This window comes from Ranitomeya imitator, chromosome 6 (assembly GCF_032444005.1).
Source record: "Ranitomeya imitator isolate aRanImi1 chromosome 6, aRanImi1.pri, whole genome shotgun sequence".
Classification (NCBI taxonomy): domain Eukaryota; kingdom Metazoa; phylum Chordata; class Amphibia; order Anura; family Dendrobatidae; genus Ranitomeya; species Ranitomeya imitator.
In genome coordinates this window covers 171,556,213-171,583,793 of record NC_091287.1, presented here as the reverse complement: position 1 = coordinate 171,583,793, position 27,581 = coordinate 171,556,213, and the positions used below count along the sequence as shown (strand labels likewise).

The 27,581-nt window shown below is 41.9% G+C and overlaps 1 protein-coding gene across 5 annotated transcripts in view; it reads right to left on the bottom strand.

The window, feature by feature from the left end:
• PDE1C (phosphodiesterase 1C) overlaps positions 1-27,581 on the bottom strand; it is a 1,560,705-nt gene that overhangs the window by 56,525 nt on the left and 1,476,599 nt on the right. Inside the window, exon 17 of one of the 5 annotated variants that reach the window (XM_069730300.1) lies at positions 7,933-7,939. The exons of the other annotated variants lie outside the window; for them this stretch is intronic. Within the exon in view, the coding sequence (XP_069586401.1) occupies positions 7,933-7,939 (7 nt within the window). The remainder of the gene's footprint in view (positions 1-7,932; positions 7,940-27,581) is intronic. 5 annotated transcript variants of the gene reach the window in all.

Below are 27,581 nucleotides of genomic sequence, written 5' to 3'. Positions count from 1 at the left end.
TGGAGCAAAACTTCGAGAAGTACCAGTATTAGTGTTGAGCGATACCGTCCGATACTTGAAAGTATCGGTATCGGATAGTATCGGCCGATACCCAAAAAGTATCGGAGGATATCGCCGATACCGATACCCGATACCAATACAAGTCAATGGGACACCAAGTATTGGAAGGTATCCTGATGGTTCCCAGGGTCTGAAGGAGAGGAAACTCTCCTTCAGGCCCTGGGATCCATATTAATGTGTAAAATAAAGAATTAAAATAAAAAATATTGATATAATTACCTCTCCGGAGGCCCCTGGACATCACTGCTGGTAACCGGCAGGCTTCTTTGTTTAAAATGAGCGCGTTTAGGACCTGAGAATGACGTCGCGGCTTCTGATTGGTCGCGTGCCGCTCATGTGACCGCACGCGACCAATCAGAAGCCGCGACGTCATTCTCAGGTCCTAAATTCCTAGAATGAGGAGTTTAGGGCCTGAGAATGACGTCGCGGCTTCTGATTGGTCGCGTGGCGGTCACATGAGCGGCACGCGACCAATCAGAAGCCGTGACGTCATGGAGGTCCCTAAACGCGCTCATTTTAAACAAAGAAGGCTGCCGGTCACCAGCGGTGATGTCCAGGGGCCTCCGGAGAGGTGAGTATATCAATATTTTTTATTTTAATTCTTTATTTTACACATTAATATGGATCCGATACCGATTCCCGATATCGCAAAAATATCGGAACTCGGTATCGGAATTCCGATACCGCAAGTATCGGCCAATACCCGATACTTGCGGTATCGGAATGCTCAACACTAACCAGTATTAGTAAATATTCCCTATACAATATTGTCAAATCTACCTGCTTACAATGATTTTTTTGAGCAGCCAGAAAGCAGGGAATATGATGTAATCAAATGCAGACATTTAAAGAACACTAACTTTTAGTTAGTCACCTTTCTAAAATGGAAATAGTTGCTCAAGACCTGGGATAATGAAAAACAAACTGCTCATAAAAATTGTTAATACAAGAATCAAGGTCATTATAAAGATGCATTGAGAAAACCTATAATGTCAAAACAAAATTTGTATTTAGTGTTAATATACCTTGAGATCTTGATATGACTTTTTTGAAAGCCAGGTAAAAAAATAGGTTATTCACTTAATTTTTTTTTACCTCCTGAAGATATACAGAAAACATTGGTTTGTTTACTCTATTCTGCAGAGAAAAATAATTTTTAAAATGGAATATTTTATTCTTCCACCCTGAAAAATAATAATGATGTTAAAACTGAAATGAAATATTAATAAATACTGACTGGTACTGATGTAAACGAGAATGTGGATGCAGCTGCACAGAGGGCACTGACTTGATGGTTATGAAAAAAGCAAACAGGTTATTATTTATCAACTAATTGCACAATTAAAATACAAGAAATTGACAATTTGCAGTAACAACAGTTCAGACAATATAGCATTAGCACTGAGCTCTCTTGGCAACTAGTCTAACCCTAGTCTTTGCCCTGGTACCCTGAGCGTTGCCCTAGAAAACAACTAGAAAACAACTAACCTAACGCTACTGCACTGAGAAGTGCGACACCAATATACTATTCATCACCCAAATGTCTTTACCTGATACATGTAGCCACTGATTCTTATACTACTAAACTTTGTGGTACTCATTTACTGGTTCACTCACAATAGGTTATGCAGTAAATACAATTATTGCTGTAATGACAGTACTAATCATCAGGTATATACAAAACACATGGACATACGAATATATGTATGAATGCACACTGATGCGTGTGGTAAGGATACGATTAACTGTTTGCCAACAGCTTCCACATTGAATCTGTGTGGTCTTCCATCAATCAACTCCAACTAATGGGGGCAGTCATTACACCAGGCCTTCATGGTAGTCCATCAACTATGCACTTTCACTAGGCTGCAAGCTGAACTTGTAAGGGTTCCATCAGCCACTCCTAATGGTGGATGTCACACCAGGCCCTAGTATCAGTCCAACAACTAAGCACATCTACTGGGCCACAAGACTTCGTCTGGTGTCACATTGTGTGACCCCAGCTGTTTTATTTGTCACAGACCTTCTCATGTAATTTATATTCTGAGGGGTGATCCATTCTTGTTCCGTACTGCTCACCTGATTGATCTCTCTGGTCACAAAATCAATTACTCTGGTCACAGGATCGATTCTTCTGGCCACGCAATCAAATCGCTGCCATCTTCTATTTTTCACATTAGTAACCAGTACATTCTATCTTCTGGAAAGACTCTTCATCTCTCAATTAGTGCACATTGAGTATTGATCTTGTGTCCTACAGGTCCCCTCAGGGCTTAGCTGTAAACCAGTGTAGTCTTCTTCTCCACTGGTAGTGACTTGGTACAAGTCGAGGCGACAACTGACTCAGGTTACTCCTGTGGCTTTTTGTATTTTTCTTTTTCATCACAACGGGGCGCCCAGCATTTGCTTCCCCCTGTGCAACTATTCCCTGTCTTTTTGTTGCTGCAGCCTTTCAAGAGTCTTCACCCGCTGTCCCTGTCCACTGAATTGCAGCAGCTTCCCACAAATTCCCTCAGCACATTTCTACTACATAAGTCATTGTAATTCCCTTACATTCCCCTCATTCAAAATCACCAGTTCTTGGGCGAGAAAGGTTGTCCGAACTCTAGGCACTCTTTGGTGGTGGCTCCAGAATTACTGGTATCTGAGCACATCCCTGGGTCTCCTGCATTATACACTGTCATATGAAATCATCTTCCGCATAGCGCCGGGTAGAACATCTAATTTGGTATACTCAGTTCTGCGATGTCCCTCCTTACACTTTTCCTTGACATTAGGGCCCTCAGACACCCTTCCTGTGGGCTCAACTTCTAGCCTGTCCTCTAAGTTAGTCCTGGGTGGTAGTGCTACTCCCTCTGGTACATTAGATAGTACCCACAAATCATCACCATCATCTCGAGCATTGTAGGTACAGAGTGTCTCTGTTCTCTTGGGTACTCGATTACTCTCTCTTCATCAGATGCACATGGCCCGAGCAGGTTACAGTGTAGCACTCTAACTGATGTGTTATCTTCTCCTTCTGGCCAAACCTAATTTACAGGGTTGTCAGGGTGTACTCTCCTTGTCACTTGATGAGGAACAGCCTCCCCATCTGTGGTTCAATTTGCCCTGAGGGTGCTTTGTTCAGACCAATACTCAATATTCTGGCTGTAATGATGCCTCTTGCACTAGGGTCACTTCAGGGTGCCCCTTCTCCTGGAACCTCTGCCTGACCAGATGTATTAATGTCTGTAACTGATGTTAATGTTCCCTCACCCAAGTCATGGTGAACTTCTTCGTACAGTCTTCCTCTGAATCAAGCTCTAACTCAGTAATTTCATGGCCATTATGGCCAAACAGCAAGATGTAGGTGGAGTACCCTGTTGTGGCATGATATTGGTTATTTTACACCCACACCAGCTCTGGCACAAATTCAGGACGTTTAATCTTCTTGTTGTCCTCCTTTCAGGAATTTCCACTTGCCACATGGTCCCAAATTCTACTGGCAACTACTGTATATTCAATTGTACAACAGGCCTGTAATATACGGCCACATTCATTGTCCAATTATTGGGCACCAATAGACAAGGGCACCCAATGTTCTCAATTTGTTTGTGACCTAAGGTCATCTATCTCTGTGGCTTCAACAATTCTGGGTCCATCAATTGAAGTTGCACCCACTCGTCTCATGGGTGACCTAACACTAGGTTTGGATGGCATTCTTTTCCTTGCTTCTGAGAGGCCACTGTCTCACACCATCTGAAGTCTAAGGTCTCATCCCCCTTCAACTCTTCATTCACATCCTGGACCGATCACTCATGTGCCACTCTGGATGGTATATCCGTGTGACTTTTTGGACAACAGGCTATCCAATACTGCAATATATACATTCTGGCCATTTGCTGCCTTTTCACTGCTACCAGCTTCACACCTCAGATGACCCAACAGGTTGTTATCAGTCTGCACATGAACTTCAGACCTTGACAGATATTTTGCAAACTTCTCAGTCATGTCCCATACCAAGGCCAATAGCTCCAGTTTGAACAAGCTGTGGTTCTCATGATTCCTTTAAATATCCCATGGGGATTGGCTGGCCTATGTGATCACACATTCTTTTCCATCTTGGACATGAGCCAGCATGGCTCAAAAACAGTAAAGACTTCCATTGGTGTGCAAAATAAACAGCTGTGAAAAGTCTGCATATATCAATATGAGAGCTTCCGTTAACGAAAGTTTTAATGCCCAGAAGTAGAGAGATGAGTAAACTTGTACGGAAAACATTCACCAAACTCAAATTCGGCTCGAACGTAGCACATTCGGATTCGTGCTTGGTTTCCCGAACATTTTTCCTCAAAGTTATCAAAATTCGGTAACAGTTCTTTAAATGATCACTTTTCCACTAATGCTTTTGTTTTTACTTTGTCTAGGATAGTGGTGCTGTATGCTGATGGCGAAGTGTTTTTTGAGATGAGAGGGTATGTCTGGATTAGAGGAGCTGCATAGTGTAGCTTTTCATTTTAAGGTTTTTTTCTATAGTAACTTAATGTGTGTACATTCTGGCAGCCAATCAGGGAGCAGAAACCATCCACAACGTCACACAAGTCACATGTCCCTGTCCATATAAAAAGCGGACATCTTGTTTTGCTATCGTCATTTTCTCAGTGTCACAGTGCAAAGAGTCCACTCCTTGCTACTGCTGCTGCTGCAGAAAGGAAACTTGTCAGTTAACAAGATAGGATTCTGTCCTGTGTGAAAACAATCTTCCAGCAACTAACTAGATTGTGCTAAAACTGTGTAGCAGTCTCAGGACGCCTCATTTGTTAATCAAAATCGTTTGGGCAAAAACTATGTTGCAGTGAGGAATCAGGAGGCCCCATTTCTCCTTGAAAATCGTTGGGCCTAATATAGGAGTTCAGCCAGGAGTCCTTACAATATTTGTTAATTGAAATCTTTTCTGATAAAACTGTGTTGCAGTGAGGAATCAGAAGGCGACATTTCCTCTAAAAAATTGTTTGACCTAATATAGTAGCTCAGCCAGGAGTCCCTATTTCATAATCAAAATTGTGATACAATTGTGTTGCAGTGAGTAGGGTTGAGCGAAACAGATCAGAACTTTTCAAAAGTCGACGACTTTTAGCAAAGTCGGGTTTCGTGAAACCCGACTCGATCCCACTCTGGGCGGTCGGCGATCTGTACTCAAAAGTTGGGTTTCGTTTTTATATATATATAAATATATATATATATGTCATAGAGACACACATATATATATATATATATATATATATATATATATATATTTCCTTCAGCGCGATAATGTTGAAAAGCCGGTAATTCAATTGCCAGCTTTTCATTTCTCCTGCCTAAACCCGACATGATATGAGACATGGTTTACATACAGTAAACCATGTCATATCCCCCTTTTTTTTTGCATATTACACACTACTAATGTTAGAAGTGTGTATGTGCAAAATTTTGGCGCTCTAGCTATTAAATTTAAGGGTTAAATCGCGGAAAAAATTGGCGTGGGCTCCCGCGCAATTTTCTCCACCAGAGTAGTAAAGCCAGTGACTGAGGGTAGATATTAATAGCCTGGAGAGGGTCCATAGTTATTGGCCCCCCCTGGAACTTTCCTGGAAAGCTCCCAGGCTCGAGTTCATATGAGGACAACCAGCAGAGGGCGCATCACCGCGAATGAAGGTAACTGTAGGTCATTGACCTACATTACCTTCATTCCCTGGGGTTTTACAGGCAAGAGCACAGCTGCATTATAGCAGAGCTCCTGCCTGTAAAATATTTTAACCCCTTCAGATGGATTTACAGCGTGGGACGTTACAGATCAACGGAAGGTATGTATATTGTTGGTTTATTATTTTTCCTTTGTTACAGAACGAGGGTCTTCAGGTGGATTGAGCGAGCAATAAAATATTAAAACAACCTGTGTGTTTATTTCATTAAAATACTTTTTATTAATGTGTGTGTGTTTTTTTAACCCTTTCATACAATTGGATTAATAATGAATAGGTGTCAGCATTGACACCTCTCCATTATTATTCTGGTTTAATGTCACCTTACAATAGCAAGGTGACATTAACCCTTCATTACCCCATATCCCACCGCTACACGGGAATGGGAAGTGAGTGGCCAAGTGCCAGAATAGGCGCATCTTACAGATGTGCCTTTTCTGGGGTGGCTGGGGGCAGATGTTTTTAGCCAGGGGGGGGGGGGGGCAATAACCATGGACCCTCTCAAGGCTATTAATATCTGCCCTCAGTCGCTGGCTTTACTACTCTGGCGGAGAAAATTGCGCGGGAGCCCACGCCAATTTTTTCCGCGATTTAACCCTTAAATTTAATAGCTAGAGCGCCAAAATTTTGCACATACACACTACTAACATTAGTCGTGTGTAATATGCAAAAAAAGGGGGATATGACATGGTTTACTGTCGGGTTTAGGCAGGAGAAATGAAAAGCCGGCAATTGAATTACCGACTTTTCTGATATATCGCGCTGAAAAAAAAAAAAAATCCCATCATACGGCAGAGAGTTCCATAGTCTCACTGCTCTTACAGTAAAGAATCCGCATCTGTTATTATGCTTAAACCTTTTTTCCTCCAAACGCAGAGGATGCCCCCTTGTCCCTGTTTCAGGTCTATGATTAAAAAGATCATCAGAAAGGTCTTTGTACTGTCCCCTCATATATTTATACATTAAAATAAGATCACGCCTTAGTCTTCGTTTTTCCAAACTAAATAGCCCCAAGTATAATAACCTATCTTGGTATTGCAGACCCCCCAGTCCTCTAATAACCTTGGTCGCTCTTCTCTGCACCCGCTCTAGTTCAGCTATGTCTTTCTTATACACCGGAGACCAGAACTGTGCACAGTATTCTAAGTGTGGTCGAACTAGTGACTTGTATAGAGGTAAAATTATGCTCTCCTCATGAGCATCTATGCCTCTTTTAATGCATCCCATTATTTTATTTGCCTTTGTAGCAGCTGCCTGACACTGGCCACTGAATATGAGTTTGTCATCCACCCATACACCCAGGTCTTTTTCATTGACGGTTTTGCCCAGAGTTTTAGAATTAAGCACATAATTATACATCTTATGACTTCTACCCAAGTGCATGACCTTACATTTTTCCCCATTAAAGCTCATTTGCCATTTATCAGCCCAAGCTTCTAGTTTACATAAATCATCCTGTAATATAAAATTGTCCTCCTCTGTATTGATTACCCTGCAGAGTTTAGTGTCATCTGCAAATATTGAAATTCTACTCTGAATGCCCCCTACAAGGTCATTAATAAATATGTTAAAAAGAAGAGGGCCTAATACTGACCCCTGTGGTGCCCCACTGCTAACCGCTACCCAGTCCAAGTGTGCTCCATTAATAACAACCCTTTGTTTCCTATCCCTGAGCCAGCTCTCAACCCACTTGCACATATTTCCCCCTATCCCCATTATTCTCATTTTATGTATCAACCTTTTGTGTGGCACCGTAGCTTGTATCAACCTTTTGTGTGGCACCATATCAAAAGCTTTTAAAAATCCATATACACTACATCCACTGGGTTCCCTTGGTCCAATCCGGAACTTACCTCTACATAGAAACTGATCAAATTAGTCTGACATGAACGGTCCCTAGTAAACCCGTGCTGATACTGGGTCATGAGGCTATTCCTCTTCAGATACTCCAGTATAGCATCCCTTAGAATGCCCTCCAGGATTTTACCCACAGTAGAGGTTAAGCTTACTGGCCTATAATTTCCGAGTTCAGTTTTTGTCCCCTTTTAGAATATTGGCACCACATTTGCTATACGCCAGTCCTGTGGTACAGACCCTGTTATTATGGAGTCTTTAAAGATTAAAAATAATGGTCTATCAATGACTGTACTTAATTCCTGCAGTACTCGAGGGTGTATCCCATCCGGGCCCAGAGATTTGTCAATTTTAGTGATTTTTAGACGCCGCCGCACTTCCTGCTGGGTTAAGCAGGTGACATTTAATTGGGAATTTTTATCACTAGTCATTTTGTCTGCCATGGGATTTTCTTGTGTAAATACTGATGAAAAAAAGTCATTTAACATATTGGCTATTTCCTCATCCTCATCCTCCATTTCACCCAGACTATTTTTAAGGGGGCCAACACTATCATTTTTTAGTTTCTTTCTATTTATGTAGTCAAAGAATATTTTGGGATTATTTTTACTCTCTCTGGCAATGAGTCTCTCTGTCTCAATCTTTGCTGCCTTGATTTGCTTTTTACAGAATTTATTTAATTTTCTGTATTTATTTAATGCCTCCTCACTACCTACTTCCTTTAGTTCTCTAAATGCTTTCTTTTTGTCACTTATTGCGTCCCTTACAGCTCTATTTAGCCATATTGGTTTCCTCCTATTTCTAGTATGTTTATTCCCATACGGTATATACTGTGCACAGGTCCTATCCAGGATGCTAATAAATGTCTCCCATTTTCTTTGTGTATTTTTGTGTCTCAGGATATCGTCCCAGTTAATTGCACCAAGATCCTCTCTCATCCCTTGGAAATTTGCCCTCCTGAAGATTAGTGTCCTTGTAACCCCTCTATTACACATCTTTTTAAAGGATACATGAAAACTTATTATTTTGTGATCGCTATTTCCCAAGTGACCCCCAACCCTTATATTTGATATGCGGTCTGGCCTGTTGGTTAATATTAGGTCTAGCAGTGCCCCCCTTGTTGTTGGGTCCTGAACCAGTTGTGAAAGGTAATTGTCTCTCATAGTTGTCAAAAACCAATTACCTTTGCTGGAACTGCAGGTTTCTGTTCCCCAATCTATTTCAGGGTAGTTGAAGTCCCCCATAATAATGACTTCTCCTTGAGTCGCCGCTTCATCAATTTGCTTTACGAGGATATTCTCCATTGCTTCCATTATTTTTGGAGATTTATAACAAACCCCTATCAGTAATTTATTATTTTTTCCCCCTCCCCTTATCTCCACCCACAGGGATTCTACATTTTCATTAAATTCACCTATATTATCGCGCAGGATGGGTTTTAAGGAAGATTTTACATACAGACGCACCCCACCCCCTCGCTTATCTGTACGGTCATTTCTGAACAGGCTATAGCCCTGCAAGTTAACAGCCCAGTCATGGCTCTCATCCAGCCACGTTTCAGATATCCCCACCATGTCATAATTATGCTCCAACATTAGTTCTAATTCATCAATTTTGTTGGCGAGGCTTCTGGCATTAGTATACATGCACTTGATGTTCCTCTCTGTACCTCTACACTGACTACACTCGCTCTGCATTGGGATTGGCTATCAGTCAGGCCCAGGGGCGCAGTTAAAGTAGCTGCTCTGTATACTCAGAGCGGTGACTGAACCATTGTCAGTGTACCAGGCCAGAAACAGTGACTGAAAGCTGAACGCTGCCGCGGTGAAAAAAGTTCATTTTCTCTTGGCATCGTTCGGCTACGTGCAGGATCTAGGCATGTTAATAAAAATTTTTTCTGGTGTCAGTATGTCCCTTGTATGTTGGATTTCTATTCACAGACTGAGACTGTCACTTCCATTAACAATTTGGTATATCTGTACTGAAATAATATGCCACAATCACTTTAGGCCTGTTATGTGGTAAATTTGCTGCATGATTTTACAGGGAAACCTGCATTGCTACTTTTTTTATTCACAGAGCTATCAATCAAGGGGTTGTACTAAACCACTCATTGCCTATTTTGCAAATAAATACAAATTCTGAATTCAAGGCTTGTTTCTGTTTGTAAATGAAAAAGCACACCGAGTGTTTTGAAGATTCGGCATAATTTTTTTTTAAAGAGAAAGTGTCCTAATTTTGAAACCTCTACTTCCTCTGACGAACTAGCACTGGCAGAAATATGCATGGGGCTTCCATCACACCCTTGGTCTGGGGGCTCTCTACCTCTGATTACCTGGCTTGACGATGTGACTGCCCCATTCGTGACTTACGTTACTTCTCCAACTGCTTTTTACATATTGTCCCTTGGTTTACCTACATGTTCTCCCCATTGCTGGGTCTTGTATACTACCTTTCCATAACAGGACATTTCACCATACAGCCTCCTTGCGGCTTATGACGTATCCATACCATCTTATTACGATATAATCCTCTTTGTGTTATTTTACACATTTAGCCACTTTAAGGGTTCTTTACTGCCATGCTCTTTCTTCTGGCATGCCTTTCCATACCAATTTTGGGGCCTCCCATTTTTGGCTGTTGATATGCTATTATATTTATAATATATTTTTGCACAGTTCCCTTTCTCTCATGCTAGATTCAGGCATAGTCCCCCCCCTATACTCTTGTGCCAATTATTTATTGATGTTTGCATTACCATTTCTGGTTTAACAATATAGAGGTGCTTCTCACAAAATTATAATATCATAAAAAAATTAATTTATTTTAGTTCTTCAAAACAAAAAGTGAAACTCATATATTATATAGAATCATTACAAACAGAGTGATCTATTCCAAGTGTTTATTTCTGGTAATGTTGATGATTATGGCTTACAGCCAATGAAAACCCAAAAGTCATAATCTCAGTAAATTACAATACTTTATAACATTAGCTTGAAAAATTATTTTAAAATTTGAAATGTTGGCCTACTGAAATGTGTGTTCAGTAACTACACTCAATACTTGGTCAGGGATCCTTTTTCATCAATTACTGCATCAATGTGGCGTGGCATGAAGGTGCTCAGCCTGTGGTACTGCTGAGGTGTTATGGAAGCCCAGGTTGCTTTGATACCAGCCTTCAGCTCGTCTGCATTGTTGAGTCTGGTGCCTCTCATCTTCCTCTTGACAATACCCCATAGATTCTTTATAGATCAATCATGATCTGAGGGCACCGATTGGGATAAAGAGGAAGCCCCCACACTCTGTTAACCATTTATATTGATGTAGTCACTATTTGCAGCAGCATCTAAAGGTACCGTCACACTAGACGATATCGCTAGCGATCCGTGACGTTGCAGCGTCCTGGCTAGCGATATCGTCCAGTGTGACAGGCAGCAGCGATCAGGCCCCTGCTGTGCTGTCGCTGGTCGGGGAAGAAAGTCCAGAACTTTGTTTCGTCGCTGGACTCCCCGCAGACATCGCTGAATTGGCGTGTGTGACACCGATTCAGTGATGTCTTCGCTGGTAACCAGGGTAAACATCGGGTAACTAAGCGCAGGGCCGCGCTTAGTAACCCGATGTTTACCCTGGTTACCATCGTTAAAGTAAAAAAAACAAACACTACATACTTACCTACCGCTGTCTGTCCCCGGCGCTCAGCTTCTCTGCACTCCTCCTGTACTGGCTGTGAGCACAGCGGTGACGTCACCGCTCTGCTTTCCGGCTGCCCGGCACTCACAGCCAGAGCAGAGAAGCACAGCGCCGGGGACAGACAGCGGTAGGTAAGTATGTAGTGGTTGTTTTATTTACTTTAACGATGGTAACCAGGGTAAACATCGGGTTACTAAGCGCAGCCCTGCGCTTAGTTACCCGATGTTTACCCTGGTTAACGGCATCATTGGTCGCTGGAGAGCTGTCTGTGTGCCAGCTCTCCAGCGACCAAACAGCGACGCTGCAGCGATCCGGATCGTTGTCGGTATCGCTGCAGCGTCGCTTAGTGTGACGGTACCTTAAGAGGTTAAACAGATTTGGATAGTGCAAACACTGATTGTGGCTGATGCAGCAAGTTGTCAGCTATAGTGTACAACTGCCGGCTGCTGGATTGTCACCTGTATGGGGATTCTCTTCTCTTATATCTCAGGTCAGTTAAAAAAAAGTATTGGCAGTCATTAAGGGTTAAACCAGGTATTGGTACTTTTGGAAGAGTGGACAGGTGCCAAGTCCTGCTGGAGAATGAAATTTCCATCTCCAAAAAGCTTTTCGGAGGAGGGAAGCATGAACTGCTCTAAAATTTCTTGGTAGGCGGCTGCGCTGGCTTTGGTCTTGGTAAAACACAGTGGACTTACACCAGCCTCCCCAAACCATCACTGATTGTGGAATCTTGAAAGTAGACATCAAGCACCTTTGATTGTGTGCCTCTCCACTCTTACCCCAGACTCTGGGACCATGATTTCCGAAAGAAATGCAAAATGTATTTTAATCTGAAAACAACACCTTGGACCACTGAGCAACAGTCAAGTTCTTTTTCTCCTTGGCCCAAGTAAAACGTTTTGTATTGAAGAACTGAAATAAATTAACTTTGTGATGATATTCTAATTTTGTGAGAAGCACCTGTATATTTGGCCTTATGGACCACATTGGCACTTTGGGTGTTTTATTGTTGTTCTCCTGTTTTTAGTAGTTTTTATTCATTGTGTGTTTTGGTTGATAATAAAAACACTTTGTTACTTTCTCTAATCCCTAGGTGTGAGCATTATATATGCACTTGTCTTTTTTCTCTTTTCCATTACACTCACCTCCTGAGCACAGCAACTGTTGCACATTCTTCCTATTGTGACGTGATTCTACCTCATTTTCCGGTCTCTTACTATTTGTCGTGGATTTATTTATTTTCACCTTTAACCCCTTTCTGACATTAGACACACTATTTCATCAAGGAGGTCTGGGCCCCTATGACCACCGTCGAGTATCAGCTGATTATCACAGCTAACATCCGACACTATGTGCCAATGTGCCAGGAGCGGTCAAGAGGCTCCCTGCATGCTTCCGAGACCCTCAGAGCAACGTGATGTGATCACATTGTTCTGAGCATCTCCTCCGTCCTCCTCCCTGCAGGCTACGGATCCAAGATGGCCGCGGTGGGCCTTCTGGGTCCTGCAGGGAGGTGGCTTGCAAGCGCCTGAGCAAGCGCCGGCAAGCCTGCAGCACTGCCTGTCAGATCGCTGATCTGACACAGTGCTGTGCAAAGTGTCATATCAGCGATCTGACACTATAGCATGACGTCCCACCCTGGGACAAAGTAAAAAAACAAAAAAATATATATTTACATGTGTAAAAAAAATCCTAAATAAATTAAAAAAAATATATTGTTCCAATAAATACATTTCTTTATGTAAATAATAAAAAAACAATAAAAGTAAACCTATTTAATATTGCCGCGTCCATAACGACCCAACCTATAAAACTATCCCACTAGTTAACCCCTTCAGCCCTTCAGTGAACATCGTAAAAAAAAAAGATGAGGCAAAAAACAATGCTTTATCATCATACCGCCGAACGAAAAGTGGAATAACACGCAATCAAAAAGACGGATACAAATAAACATGGTACCGCCGAAAATGTCATCTTGTCCCGCAAAAAAGGAGCCACCATACAACATCATCAGCAAAAAAATAAAAAAGTTATAGCCCTCAGAATAAAGCAATGCAAAAATAATTATTTTTTCTATAAAATAATTTTTATTGTATGAAAGCGCCAAAACATAAAAAAATGATATAAATGAGGTATCGCTGTAATCGTACTGACCTGAAGAATGAAACTGCTTTATCAATTTTAATAAAAGCGGAACAGCATAAATGCCCTCCCCCAAAAAATTTACGAATTGCTGGTTTTTGTTCATTCAATAAAAAGTGATAAAAAAGTTATTTGCCCAAAAATGGTACCAATAAAAACGTCAACTCGTACCGCCTAAAACAAGACCTCACATGATTCTGTAGACCAAAATATGGAAAAATTATAGCTCTCAGAATGTGGTAAATATGTTTAGCAATAAAAAGTGTCTTTTAGTGTGTGACAGCTGCCAAACATAAAAACCCACTATAAAAACACGCTATTAATACTATATCAAACCCCCCATTTATCACCGCCTTAGTTAGGGAAAACTAATAAAATAAAAAAAATCTATTTATTTCCATTTTCCCATTAGGGTTAGGGTTGGGGCTAAAGTTAGGGTTGGGGATAAAGTTAGGGTTAGGGATGGGGCTAAAGTTAGGGTTGTGGCTAGAGTTGAGGTTAGGGTTTGGATTACGTTTATGGTTGGGTTAGGGGTGTGTCAGGGATAGGGGTATGGTTAGTGTTGGGATTAGGGTAAGGGGTGTGTTGGGGTTAGGGGTGATTGGGGTTGGGATTAGGGTTAGAGGTGTGTTCAGGTTAGGGGTGTGGTTAGGGTTGGGATTAGTGTTAGGGGTGTGTTGGGGTTAGGGGTGTGTTGGGGTTAGGGGTGTGGTTAAGGTTGGGATTAGGGTTAGGGGTGTGTTGGGGTTAGGCTTGGAGTTAGAATTGGGAGGTTTCCATTGTTTAGGCACACCAGGGGCTCTGCAAATGCAACATGACGCCAGATCTCAATCCATACAATTCTGCATTGAAAAAGTAAAACAGTTGTCCTTCCCTTCCGAGCTCTGCCGTGCACCCAAACAGTGGTTTACCCCCACATATGGGGTATCAACGTGCTCAGGACAAATTGGACAATGACTTTTGGGGTCCAATTTCTCCTGTTACCCTTGGGAAAAAACAAAACTGGGGGCTAAAAAATAATTTTTGTGAAAAAAAAAGAGTTTTGATTTTCATGGCTCTGCGTTATAAACTTTAGTGAAACACTTGGGGGTTCAAAGTTCTCACAACACATCTAGATAAGTTCCTTGGCCGGTCTAGTTTCCAATATGGGGTCACTTGTGGGGGGTTTCTACTCTATAGGTACATCAGGGGCTCTGCAAACGCAACGTGATGCTAGCAGACCATTCCATCAAAGTCTGCATTCCAAAACGCCACTTCTTCCCTTCCGAGCCAAAAAGTAGTTTTCTCCCATATATGAGGTATCAGTGTAATCAGGACAAATTGCACAACAACTTTTGGGTTCAATTTCTCCAGATACCCTTGGGTAAATTAAAAATAGGGGCGAAAAAATCATTTTTGTGAAAATAATAAGATTTTTTATTTTTACGGCCCTACATTATAAACTTCTGTGAAGCACTTGGGGCTTCAAGGTGCTCACCAGACATCTATATAAGTTCCTAATGGGTCATCTTTCCAAAATGGTGTCACTTTTGGGGAGTTTCCACTGTTTAGGCACATCAGGGACTCTCCAAAAGAGACATGGTGTCCTATCTCAATTCCAGCCAATTTTGCATTGAAAAGTCAAATGGCGCTCCTTCACTTCTGAGCTCTGCCTTGCACCTAAACAGTGGTTTACCCCCACATATCGGGTATAAGCGTACTCAGGACAAATTGCACAACTTTTGAGGTCCAATTTCTCCTGATAACCTTGGGAAAATAAAAAAATGGGGGCAAAAAATCATTTCTGTGAAAAAATAAGATTTTTTATTTTTACCGCCCTACATTATAAACTTCTGTGAAGCACTTGGGGGTTCAAAGTGCTCACCAAACATCTATATAAGTTCCTTAGGGGGTCTACTTTCCAAAATGATGTCACTTTTTGGGGGGTTTCCACTGTTTAGGCACATCAGGGGCTCCCCAAAAGAGATATGGCATCCTATCTCATTCCAGCCAATTCTGCATTGAAAACTCAAATGGCGCTCCTTCAATTCTGAGCTCTGCCATGCGCCCAACCAGTGGTTTACCCCCACATATGGGGTATCAGTGTACTAAGAACAAATTGCACAAAAGTGTTTGGGGTCCAATTTCTTCTGTTACCCTTGGAAAAATAAAAAATTGGGGGCGAAAAATCATTTTCGTGAAAAAATATGATTTTTTATTTTTACGGCCCTACATTATAAACTTCTGTGAAGCACTTGGTGGGTCAAAGTGCTCAACAAACATCTAGATAAGTTCCTTAGGGTGTCTACTTTCCAAAATATTGTCACTTCTGGGGGGTTTCAATGTTTAGGCACATCAGGGGCACTCCAAACGCAACATGGCATCCTATCTCAATTCCAGTCAATTTTGCATTGAAGTCAAATGGCGCCCCTTCCCTTCTGAGCACTGCCATGCGCCCAAACAGTGGTTTACCATTACATATCGGGTGGCAGCATACTCAGAACAAATTGTACAACAACTTTTGGGGTCCAATTTTTCCTGTTACCCTTGGTAAATAAAACAAATTGGAGCTGAAGTAAAAAAAAGTTAAATGTTCATTTTTTCTAAACATTCCAAAAATTCCTGTGAAACACCTGAAGGGTTAATAAACTTCTTGAATGTGGTTTTGAGCACCTTGAGGGGTGCAGTTTTTAGAATGGTGTCACACTTGGATATTTTCAATCATATAGACCCCTCAAAGTGACTTAAATGTGATGTGGTCCCTACAAAAAATGGTGTAAAAATTAGAAATTGCTGGTCAACTTTTAACCCTTATTACTCCCTAACAAAAAAAAATTTGGTTCCTAAATTGTGCTGATGTAAAGTAGACATGTGGGAAATGTTACTTATTAAGTATTTTGTGTGACATATTTCTGTGATTTAAGGGCATAAAAATTCAAATTTGGAAAATTGCAAAAGTTTTAAAATTTTCACCAAATTTCCATTTTTTTCACAAATAAATGCAAGTAATATCAAAGAAATTTTACCACTATCATGAAGTACAATATGTCACGAAACAATGTCAGAATCATCGGGATCCGTTGAAGCGTTCCAGAGTTATAACCTCATAAAGGGACAGTGGTCAGAATTGTAAAAATTATCCCGGTCATTAACGTGCAAACCACCCTTGAGGGTAAAGGGGTTAATATTAAAGGTTTATTTTTATCTTTTTATTTATGAAAAACCTCTTTTATTTGCTTACTCTAGATAGAGTACACCCCACAACCATATGGCTGTTGTTGCATATTTGTTACCAGTCATAATCCAACATGTAGCAAGTTCACAACCTAGCATTTTAGGCTTCATGAAATTAATTTTCATATTAGTTGAAAGCACATAAAACAAATAAATAAATATACTATATATATATATATATATATATATATATATATATATATATATATATATATATACAGTGGGGCAAAAAAGTATTTAGTCAGTCAGCAATAGTGCAAGTTCCACCACTTAAAAAGATGAGAGGCGTCTGTAATTTACATCATAGGTAGACCTCAACTATGGGAGACAAACTGAGAAAAAAAAATCCAGAAAATCACATTGTCTGTTTTTTTAACATTTTATTTGCATATTATGGTGGAAAATAAGTATTTGGTCAGAAACAAAATTTCATCTCAATACTTTGTAATATATCCTTTGTTGGCAATGACAGAGGTCAAACGTTTTCTGTAAGTCTTCACAAGGTTGCCACACACTGTTGTTGGTATGTTGGCCCATTCCTCCATGCAGATCTCCTCTAGAGCAGTGATGTTTTTGGCTTTTCGCTTGGTAACACAGACTTTCAACTCCCTCCAAAGGTTTTCTATAGGGTTGAGATCTTGAGACTGGCTAGGCCACTCCAGGACCTTGAAATGCTTCTTACGAAGCCACTCCTTCGTTGCCCTGATGGTGTGCTTTGGATCATTGTCATGTTGAAAGACCCAGCCACGTTTCATCTTCAATGCCCTTGCTGATGGAAGGAGGTTTGCACTCAAAATCTCACGATACATGGCCCCATTCATTCTTTCATGTACCCGGATCAGTCGTCCTGGCCCCTTTGCAGAGAAACAGCCCCAAAGCATGATGTTTCCACCACCATGCTTTACAGTAGGTATGGTGTTTGATGGATGCAACTCAGTATTCTTTTTCCTCCAAACACGACAAGTTGTGTTTCTACCAAACAGTTCCAGTTTGGTTTCATCGAACCATAGGACATTCTCCCAAAACTCCTCTGGATCATCCAAATGCTCTCTAGCAAACTTCAGACGGGCCCGGACATGTACTGGCTTAAGCAGTGGGACACGTCTGGCACTGCAGGATCTGAGTCCAAGGTGACGTAGTGTGTTACTTATGGTAGGCCTTGTTACATTGGTCCCAGCTCTCTGCAGTTCATTCACTAGGTCCCCCCGCGTGGTTCTGGGATCTTTGCTCACCGTTCTTGTGATCATTCTGACCCCACGGGGTGGGATTTTGCGTGGAGCCCCAGATCGAGGGAGATTATCAGTGGTCTTGTATGTCTTCCATTTTCTAATTATTGCTCCCACTGTTGATTTCTTCACTCCAAGCTGGTTGGCTATTGCAGATTCAGTCTTCCCAGCCTGGTGCAGGGCTACAATTTTGTTTCTGGTATCCTTTGACAGCTCTTTGGTCTTCACCATAGTGGAGTTTGGAGTCAGACTGTTTGAGGGTGTGCACAGGTGTCTTTTTATACTGATAACAAGTTTAAACAGGTGCCATTACTGCAGGTAATGAGTGGAGGAAAGAGGAGACTCTTAAAGAAGAAGTTACAGGTCTGTGAGAGCCAGAAATCTTGATTGTTTGTTTCTGACCAAATACTTATTTTCCACCATAATATGCAAATAAAATGTTAAAAAAAACAGACAATGTGATTTTCTGGATTTTTTTTTCTCAGTTTGTCTCCCATAGTTGAGGTCTACCTATGATGTAAATTACAGACGCCTCTCATCTTTTTAAGTGGTGGAACTTGCACTATTGCTGACTGACTAAATACTTTTTTGCCCCACTGTATATATATATAAAATAACAATAAGAAGTGAAGGTTTTTCAACTGTTTGACTAGTCACAGTTAATAATCGTAGGCGTCACAATACTGCTGGCTGATTAATTTCCATGTATGTATATATAGCGACTGTTATTTAGGGTTATGTTTTTTTTGTCAAGGGTTTGAGAATTTGAAACAAAACATTAGTTACGTGTGTTAACAATGTTTTGAAAAAAATAAACTTTAGATTTTAGTCCAAAATGTATGGTAAATAGTGATGAGCAAGCACTAAAATGCTCGGGTGCTCGCTGCTCGGGTGCTCGCAGGTTGGAATAATCGGGTACTCGGCCAGAACAACGAGCTCAATGTAAGTCTATGGGAGACCCGAGTATTTTTACCCCGATCCCCCCCGGGGGTCCTTTTAAGGTCTAGAAACATCTGAAAATGATGGAAACACTGCTCAAATGACACAGGAACATCATGGGGATCAACCCTGGAAGCATTCCTGACTCCTAGTTCACAGCTTTAAACAATTTTTTTCCGAGATTAATGCCATTTTTCACGGTGCCACAAAAAACACACTAAAAAGAAACCAAAACGGATTTTGCTGGGAAATATATTAAGGTTCATCCTTTGCAGGTTAATGACTTGCCTGTAAGGCCAAATAATTAACCCCAAGCTGAAAATTTCCTCTCCCACTTGGGCTTAGTTCAGACGCAGCGTTTTTGAAGAGTTTTTCAACTTTGACTTTACTTTCAACCACTACAAATGCATTCACTGGGAAATGTCATTGCAACATTTAACAACCCTAGCTGGCCATGTGATGTGTGACACATAAGCAGACCCATCTTGTTTCATATATGAAGGAGGGACTCTTAAAGTCACAGAGCCTATTTTTACTGGTGCATTAGGCAGCATTAATCTTCTTAAAGGGACATTATTAAACAGTGGGTCTCCTAAACTGCTGTAGCCTATGCTGTGAGTGGATGGGCTGCCAAGAATTACAACGCACCACAATACCCCTTTCATAAGATGTCCAGGAGTGCCTCCTGAAAAAATGTTGCATTGAATGCAAGGCCTACCCTGCTACCAATTCATATGCCTCCCTTATGCCTTGGAACCCACATGCTGTATGGGCCCATGCAAATCCACTTCACAATATTTATTTTGTTCTCAAGTACTCCTTTGTTTTACACATTGGCAGCAAGGCGAGCCCTGCTGCATAGTCATATGCACACCATTAGGCCTTGGAACCCACATACTGGATGGGCCCATGAAAATCCACTTCACAATATGCATTTTGTGCTCCATACTACTTTGTTTTACACATTGGTAGCAAGGCCAGCCCTGCTGCATAGTCATATGCACCTCATTACACCTTGGAACCAACATACTGGATGGGCCCATGAAAATCCACTTCACAATATTCATTTTGTGCTCCATACTACTTTGTTTTACACATTGGCAGCAAGGCCAGCCCTGCTGTATAGTCATATGCACCCCATTACGCCTTGGAACCCACATACTGGATGGGCCCATGAAATTTCACTTGTATTTTTTAATGGCATGATGATTCCCTCTTTGCAGAATTATTTACAGGAGAATTTGGCAATTTTAGTTGCCATGTTTTTAACACTAACATTCAGATACTGCTCTAAAGAAGGCTAATACTTGCAATGCAGCGCAATTTTTTTGCAAAGTACAAAATTCAAGGAATAGTATGATTGAATAGTATGAGTGCATACACTTTTGTATATGTACTTAACCTACAAAGGTAATAAGTACATATAAGGATTAAATACATATAATGATTACGTACATATAAAGATTAACTACATACAGTATACGTACATCATCAACAAGAGGCTTTTTAACATTATCCTCCTGGAATATCAGAGAAACAACACCAAGACAGAGAACCCCTGGGAGATTACCTACACTGCATGGGTGTCCCCAATTATGCAGGTATCAGCACACTCTATATGTACAGGTACCCCTGTTTTGGCATCTGTCTTAGGGTACCGTCACACTATACGATTTACCTACGATCACGACCAGCGATATGACCTGGCCGTGATCGTAGGTAAATCGTAGTGTGGTCGCTGGGGAGCTGTCACACAGACAGCTCTCCAGCGACCAACGATGCCGAGGTCCCTGGGTAACCAGGGTAAACATCGGGTAACTAAGAGCAGGGCCGCGCTTAGTAACCCGATGTTTACCCTGGTTACAAGCGAACGCATCGCTGGATCGCATCGCTAGATCGCTAGATCGGTGTCACACACACCGATCTAGTGATGACAGCGGGAGATCCAGCGATGAAAGAAAGTTCTAAACGATCTGCTACGACGTACGATTCTCAGCAGGATCCCTGATCGCTGCTGCGTGTCAGACACAGCGATATCGTAACGATATCACTGGAACGTCACGAATCGTACCGTCGTAGCGATCGAAATGGTATAGTGTGACGGTACCCTTAGTCATGTTTCTCTGGTCTTATATAGTGATTTACACTATGTAGTAACTGTAGTTTCACCCAGACCCTCAAGTGGCCAGCTTTCAAGATTGTATGAAACTGAGATATCATGAAGTCATCAGACGAGAGGTCATAAACCCCTAGAATATGAAAGCCACAAGGATTTAGATCAAACCACCACATGCAGAGTTTCAGTAAACCTTAATGTTTTACAATGACAAACAGCAAACATTTTTGTTTGTGAAGTGAATAAACAAACATTTCTCAAGATTGTGTCACTATGGGCATTGCCTGTCCCATCTGTAAATGTTTTACAAAAAATGCAGCTATGTAATTGTCTGAATGCATTCGGTATACAGTATTTTAATCTGGATTCCAATTCACCATTTGTATATTCACCATTTCTACATTTGATGTAGCCAAAGTTATGGCTCTCAAGGAGAGAAACTAACATAGTGGACAAAGAAATATTTGAAATGAACTACTGAGCCAAACTAACAGTATTGCTTTAACAAATAATTATGAAGTGTATTGTGTTCAATGTGAGCAACCAGGCAACATAAAAAGGAAATTTTCAAATGAGCTCTTTAACGTACACAAATGTTATGAAGCCAACAAGGATGTGGTTTCACCAATGGAGGGTACCTTTTTTAAAAATATACTATTGCCATCACAGCCCTTCTTGCTCAAAATTCTGTGGCCTATAACAGTACAGAACACGTTCACCCAGGTCATGTCGCCGGCGATAAGGAAGAAGCGTTGCAGTAAACCGAATTAAGAAGTGGGCCCAAAGTAGGGGTGTGGGTCTCTTAGACTTGTAATGGAGGGCATGAGCTGACAAACAATTCCCCAATTGGGGGTCCTTTTTTTAATAAATAAAATAGTGCCATCACAGCCCCCTTGCCCAAAATTCACTGGCCTATAACAGTACAGAGCACGTTCACCCTGGTCATCCAGTGGCTATTAAAGAAGAGACATTGCAGGATACAGAGTTAAGAAGCAGGCCCAAAGTAGGGATGTGGGTCTCTGAGACTTGTAATGGAGGGCATGAGCTGCCAAACAATTCCCCAATGGGGGGTCCTTTTTTTAATAAATAAAATACTGTCATCACATCCCCCTTGCCCAAAATTCATTGGCCTATAACAGTACAGAGCACGTTCACTCTGGTTATCTAGTGGTTCTGGATAATGAGGATGAGGATAAGAACAAACAGACCAAATCTGGAAGCCTATACCCATGTGTGGTTGTGAAGAGGTGTATGAGAATGCACCTACCCAAAACAGAGAATGTATTTGAGGTTATGTTTCGCTGTTTTCAGTTGGTGGTGTACAAAAGTCTTTCCAAATCCAGCCCTTGTTCATTTTTATAAGAGTCAGCCTGTCAGCATTTTCAGTTGACAGACGGATGCGCTTATCTGTTATAATTCCACCAGTGGCACTAAAAACCCACTCTGACAGAACACTAGCAGCAGGGCAGGCCAGGACCCCCAAGGCGTAGAAAGCCAGTTCATGCCACGTGTCCAGCTTGGATACCCAATAATTAAAAATGCACAGAGGAATCATGGAGGACGTTTGTATGATCTGCAAGGTACTCCCTCAGCATCTTCCCAAACATTGCACTTCTTGTGACAGCACCCCTTGACCCCTTGTCTCTGTGCCGTCACAATGTGAGGGTCTGAGAAAACTGTCCCAGAACTTTGCCATTGTTCCCCTGCTTGAGCTGGATTGTACTTCTGTCTCTCTCTCTTGGACTCTTTGGTTGTACAACAATCTCTGACGTCTGCTGCCAGCGTTCTCACATGGGAATTTTCTAAGTAATTCCACTACAAGGGCCTTGTTGTACTACAACATTTTAGTACACCTCTCTGCCTCTGGCAGAAGAGATTGAAAGTTCTACTTGTAGCATGCGTCTAGAAGAGTCACCAACCAGTAATGAGTGTCACCCAAAATTTTTATAATGCAAGGGTCACGTGAAATGCAGCGCAACATAAAGTCAGCCATGCATGCCAGACTGCTAACAGGCAAGACTTCTGTGTCCTCACCAACAGGTCGGCTGTCCTCCTCCTCCTCATCCTTATCCTCATCCTACTCCTCCCTGTCCTCAGGCCATTCCCACTGAACAAGCAATATGACAGCTGTGCTTGTAGTACTGTCTATAGCGCATGAAAGTAGCTCCTGTTCTTCCTCCTCCTCCTCCTCATTGTCTACCAATCCACGTTGAGAAGACATGAGGCTGGGCTCAGTGTAATCCCCCTATATGGTTTCTTGCTCCATGCCCTCATGCTCTGCCTGCAATGCATCCTCTTTAATTGTGAGCAGAGAGGTTTTTGGAATGCTGAGAAGTGGGATGGTGACAATAATTATGGCATCATCGCCGCCCACCATCTTGGTGCAGTCCTCAAAGTTTTGAAGGATAGTACATATGTCTGACATCCATGTCCACTCATGAGGTCTTATGTGTGAAGTCTGAACTGAATATCGACGGCCTTGTTGATGTTGGTATTCAACAACTGCCTTCTTCTGCTCACAAATCCTTTCCAACATATGCAGCGTAGAGTTCCAGCGTGTGGGGACATCACACACCAGTCGATGAGCTGGAAGCTGCAAATGCTGCTGAAGCATGGCAAGAGCGGCTGAAGCTGTAGCTGACTTTCGGAAATGGGCAGACAGACGGCGTACTTTCACTAGCAGATACAGCATCTCTGGGTAGCTTTTCAGAAAACGTTGAACCACGAGGTTAAGCACATGGGCCAAGCAAGGTATGTCTGTGAGGTTACGGCCATTGTCACACACGACCATGCCTGGCTGTAGGTTCAGCGGTGTCATCCAAATATCTGACTGCTTTTTCAGCGCTGTCCACAACTTTTCTGCATTGTGCGGTTTGTCACCTATGCAGATTAGCTTCATCACAACCTGCTGCCGCTTGGCTGAGGCAGTGCTGTAGTACTTCCAGCCTCAGACTGATGTGTTGATTTCAGAGATGGAGGAAGAAGAGGAGGAGGAGGAAGAGGTGCAGGAGCTGTAGACTGTGGGGGCAACTCTGACTGACGTAGGGTCAGCAATCCTTAGCGTGGGGAGGATGTGTTCCATCCCAAGATCTGACTGGGTCCCGGCTTCCACCATATTAACTCAGTGTGCCGTCAGTGAGATGTTGTGTCCCTGCCCACAAGCACTTGTCCATGTGTCTGTGGTTAGGTGGACTTTCCCTGTAACAGCATTGCTGAGGGCATAGGTAATGTTGTGGGACACATGCTGGTGGAATGCCGGTATGGCACATGGGGAGAAAAAGTGGCGACTGGGGACCTAGTACCTTGGGACAGCCACCGCCATCAGGTTGCGGAAAGTTTCCGTCTCAACGAGCCTAAAAGGCAACATTTCGAGCGCAAGTAGAAGAGAAATGTTACAATTTAGGACTGTGGCTTGTGGGGCGTTTGCTGGGTATTTCCGCTTACTTTCCAATGACTGGGGTATAGACAAGTGAAGGCTGTGCTGGGACAAGGACATGGACTGGCTTGATGATGGTGCTGATTGACTGTGGGCAACAACAGGTGTAGGGTTAGAGGCATCTTCACATGCATGGTGGACTGGGGATTGGCTTCTAAACAAAACAGTGGAAGAAGCAGTGGTGTCACCTGCAGACAGTGTTCCTTGAGCCTTGGGTTCGGCCCACAAAGTCTGGTGCTTTGCTGCCATGTACTTGATCATGTTGGTGGTGGTCAGGTTGGTGGTTTTGCTACCCCTGCTGATGTGTGCATGGCAAGTATTGCAAATGGCCTGTTTGGGGTTATCGGCAGAGTCTAAAATAACCAGACTCGGGAAGATCTAACAGTTGGAATGGCAACTTCACTCATGTTGGTGTTATGGGGAACAGATGCACGCCTTCTATCTATGGCCACCACACTGCTTCTTCCTGCCTGTTGGGGGATATGCCTCATTCCCCATGTGTGCTGCTGTCCACGCTATGCATGTCCTCCTGCCAGGTTGGGTCAGTCACTATGTCATCCACCACCTCATCTTTCACATCCGCACCCTGCTCCTCCTCCTGACTTTCTGGCAATTGTGTCTCATCATCGTCCACCTTTTGTGACACTTTCACACCATCGCCTTCGTGTGATTGGGGCTGGTCAAAGCTTTGGGCAGCTCTACATGCAATCTCATCTGTCCCCACTTCAAGTTGACCGACCGAGAGTCCAGAATCTTGACATGGAAAACTGAACAGCTCTTCAAAGTGTCCAAGTGTGGGATCAGTTGTCTCAGGGCACTTGGCATGGTTGTTGGAAGGAGGATCAGGGTGAGGAATATCCGGGCCACACTCACGGCTACTTAGACTTGACTGTGTGGAAGACATGGTGGTGGTGGCTAAGTGACTGGAAGCATTATCCGCTATCCAACCAACAACCATGTCACACTGTTCTGGCTTCAACAGTGGAGTGCTGTGGTGCCCTAGAAACTGGGACAGGAAGGTCAAGCGGGAAGATGTGGGTCTTTATTGTGGCCCACTTTCACCTTGGCCACGGCATCTGCATGCACCATCAGCATCATGTCCACTTCCCTGTCCATTGCCCATTTTAAATGGACTACTACACTATTTCAAAAGCTCAACACAAATGTATTTATTTGGAGCTAAATGATATCTGCTCAGTATGCCTGCAAAGCTACAATTTTTCAAACACAAATAGCAGGCCTCAGTCTGACATAACAGACTGTATTACATTTTGGGGGGCTTTTTGGTGAATTTAAAACACCCAAAAAAGAGTAGCATATGGCTAGCACACTGAACTATGCTACGTATGCTTGCTGAAATACGATTTTTCTAAACCAGGTACAACAGAACTCAGCCTGACATAACAGACTGTACTACCTTTTTTTAAGGTTTTGTATAATTTAAAAAAAAAAAAAGAATAAGGCTAGCAGACAGAACTATGAAACGTATGCCTGTCAAGCTACGATTTTCCCACCACAGATACAACAGGCCTCAGTTTGAAGTAACAGACTGTCTTACATTTTTGGGGGGTTTTGTAGAATTTTTTTAAATGCAAAATAGTGCTGTATATAAGTAGAGTAACAGACTGGAAAAAACTGGACTAATGGCCTAAAATGCCCAAACTTATAGCATGCAGATATATGAGGCCTGCCACTGAAATACCACACTGCCAAATATGTGGCCTTTATTTTTTAAATGCAAAATAGTGCTGTATATAAGTAGAGTCACAGACAGCAAAAACAGTGGAAAACTGGACTAAAAGGCCCAAACTTGGAGCACGCAGATATATGAGGCCTATCACGGAAATACCACACTGCCAAATATGTGGCCTGTATATTTTTAAATGCAAAATAGTGCTGTATATAACTAGAGTAAGAGACAGCAAAAACAGTGGAAAACCAGCCTAAAATGCCCAAACTTGGAGCACGCAGATATATGAGGGCTGTCACGGAAATACCACACTGGCAAATATGTGGCCTGTAGTTTTCTTAAAGGGAAAATAGTGCTGTATATTTGTAGAATGACAGGCACCAAAACAGTGGAAAACTGCCCTAAAATGCCCAAACTTGGAGCACGCAGATATATGAGGCCTTTTTTGTTTTTTTGGTGAATTTAAACCCCCCCAAAAAAGAGTGGCACAAGGCTACCACACAGAACTATGCTACTGCGGAAATTAGATTTTTCAAAAACAGATACACCAGGACTCAGTCTGACTTAACAGACTGTATTAATGTGTTTTTTGCTTTTTGGTGAATGTAAACAAAAAAAATTTGACCAAGGCTAGCACACAGAACTATGCTACGTATGCCTGCGGAAATACAATTTTTCAAAAAACGAAACATCAGCCCTAAGCCTGACATAACAAGCTGTATTAATTTTTGGGGGGGCTTTTGGGTGAATTTATAAAAAAATAAAAAAATTAGTAGAACAAGGCTAGCACACAGAACTATGCTATGTATGCCTGACAAACGATGATTTTGAAACAGATGCACCAGGACTTCATCTGACATAACAGACTGTATAATTTTTTTGGGGGGTGAATTTTTTGAAAAAAGAAAATGAAAAAATGAAAACTGCAACTAGGTATATAGTAATATACTTCTACAAACCACGGAAGCATATGCCAAATAAGGGATAAAATAGTAAACTTTATTAATAACATAAATACAGACAAACGGAGAAAAACAATACAAAAAGCTGCCACTGCAGAGTCATGTCCTCAGTACAAACAAAAGCCTTTATAGCTTTAGGTAATAATAGCTACCACGAAGTAATGATTATATCAATACTAAACTCCCCCAAGGAAGAAGCTAAACGCGAAACGCGTGTCAGGGTCCGTGCTGCTACAACAGGTCATGTATTGCTGTTCTATTTTAAGCCCTCCCTTAACTAGCTACATTATGCCTTATTGCTGATATTGGCGGCTAATATTGCTCTGTCACATGGCACTTTACTTCTCTTTGGTCCCATTTTGAGGATAGCGTGGTCTCCTGCATATTTGCACCTTATTTATAAATATGGGTTATACATAAAATTATAACTATTGTCACTAGGCACTTTATTTATACTTTATTTAGGACCTGCGCTGCTCTCTTTGGGTTTATATATATTTCTCCAGCGTCCATTGAGTGATGATGGCAAT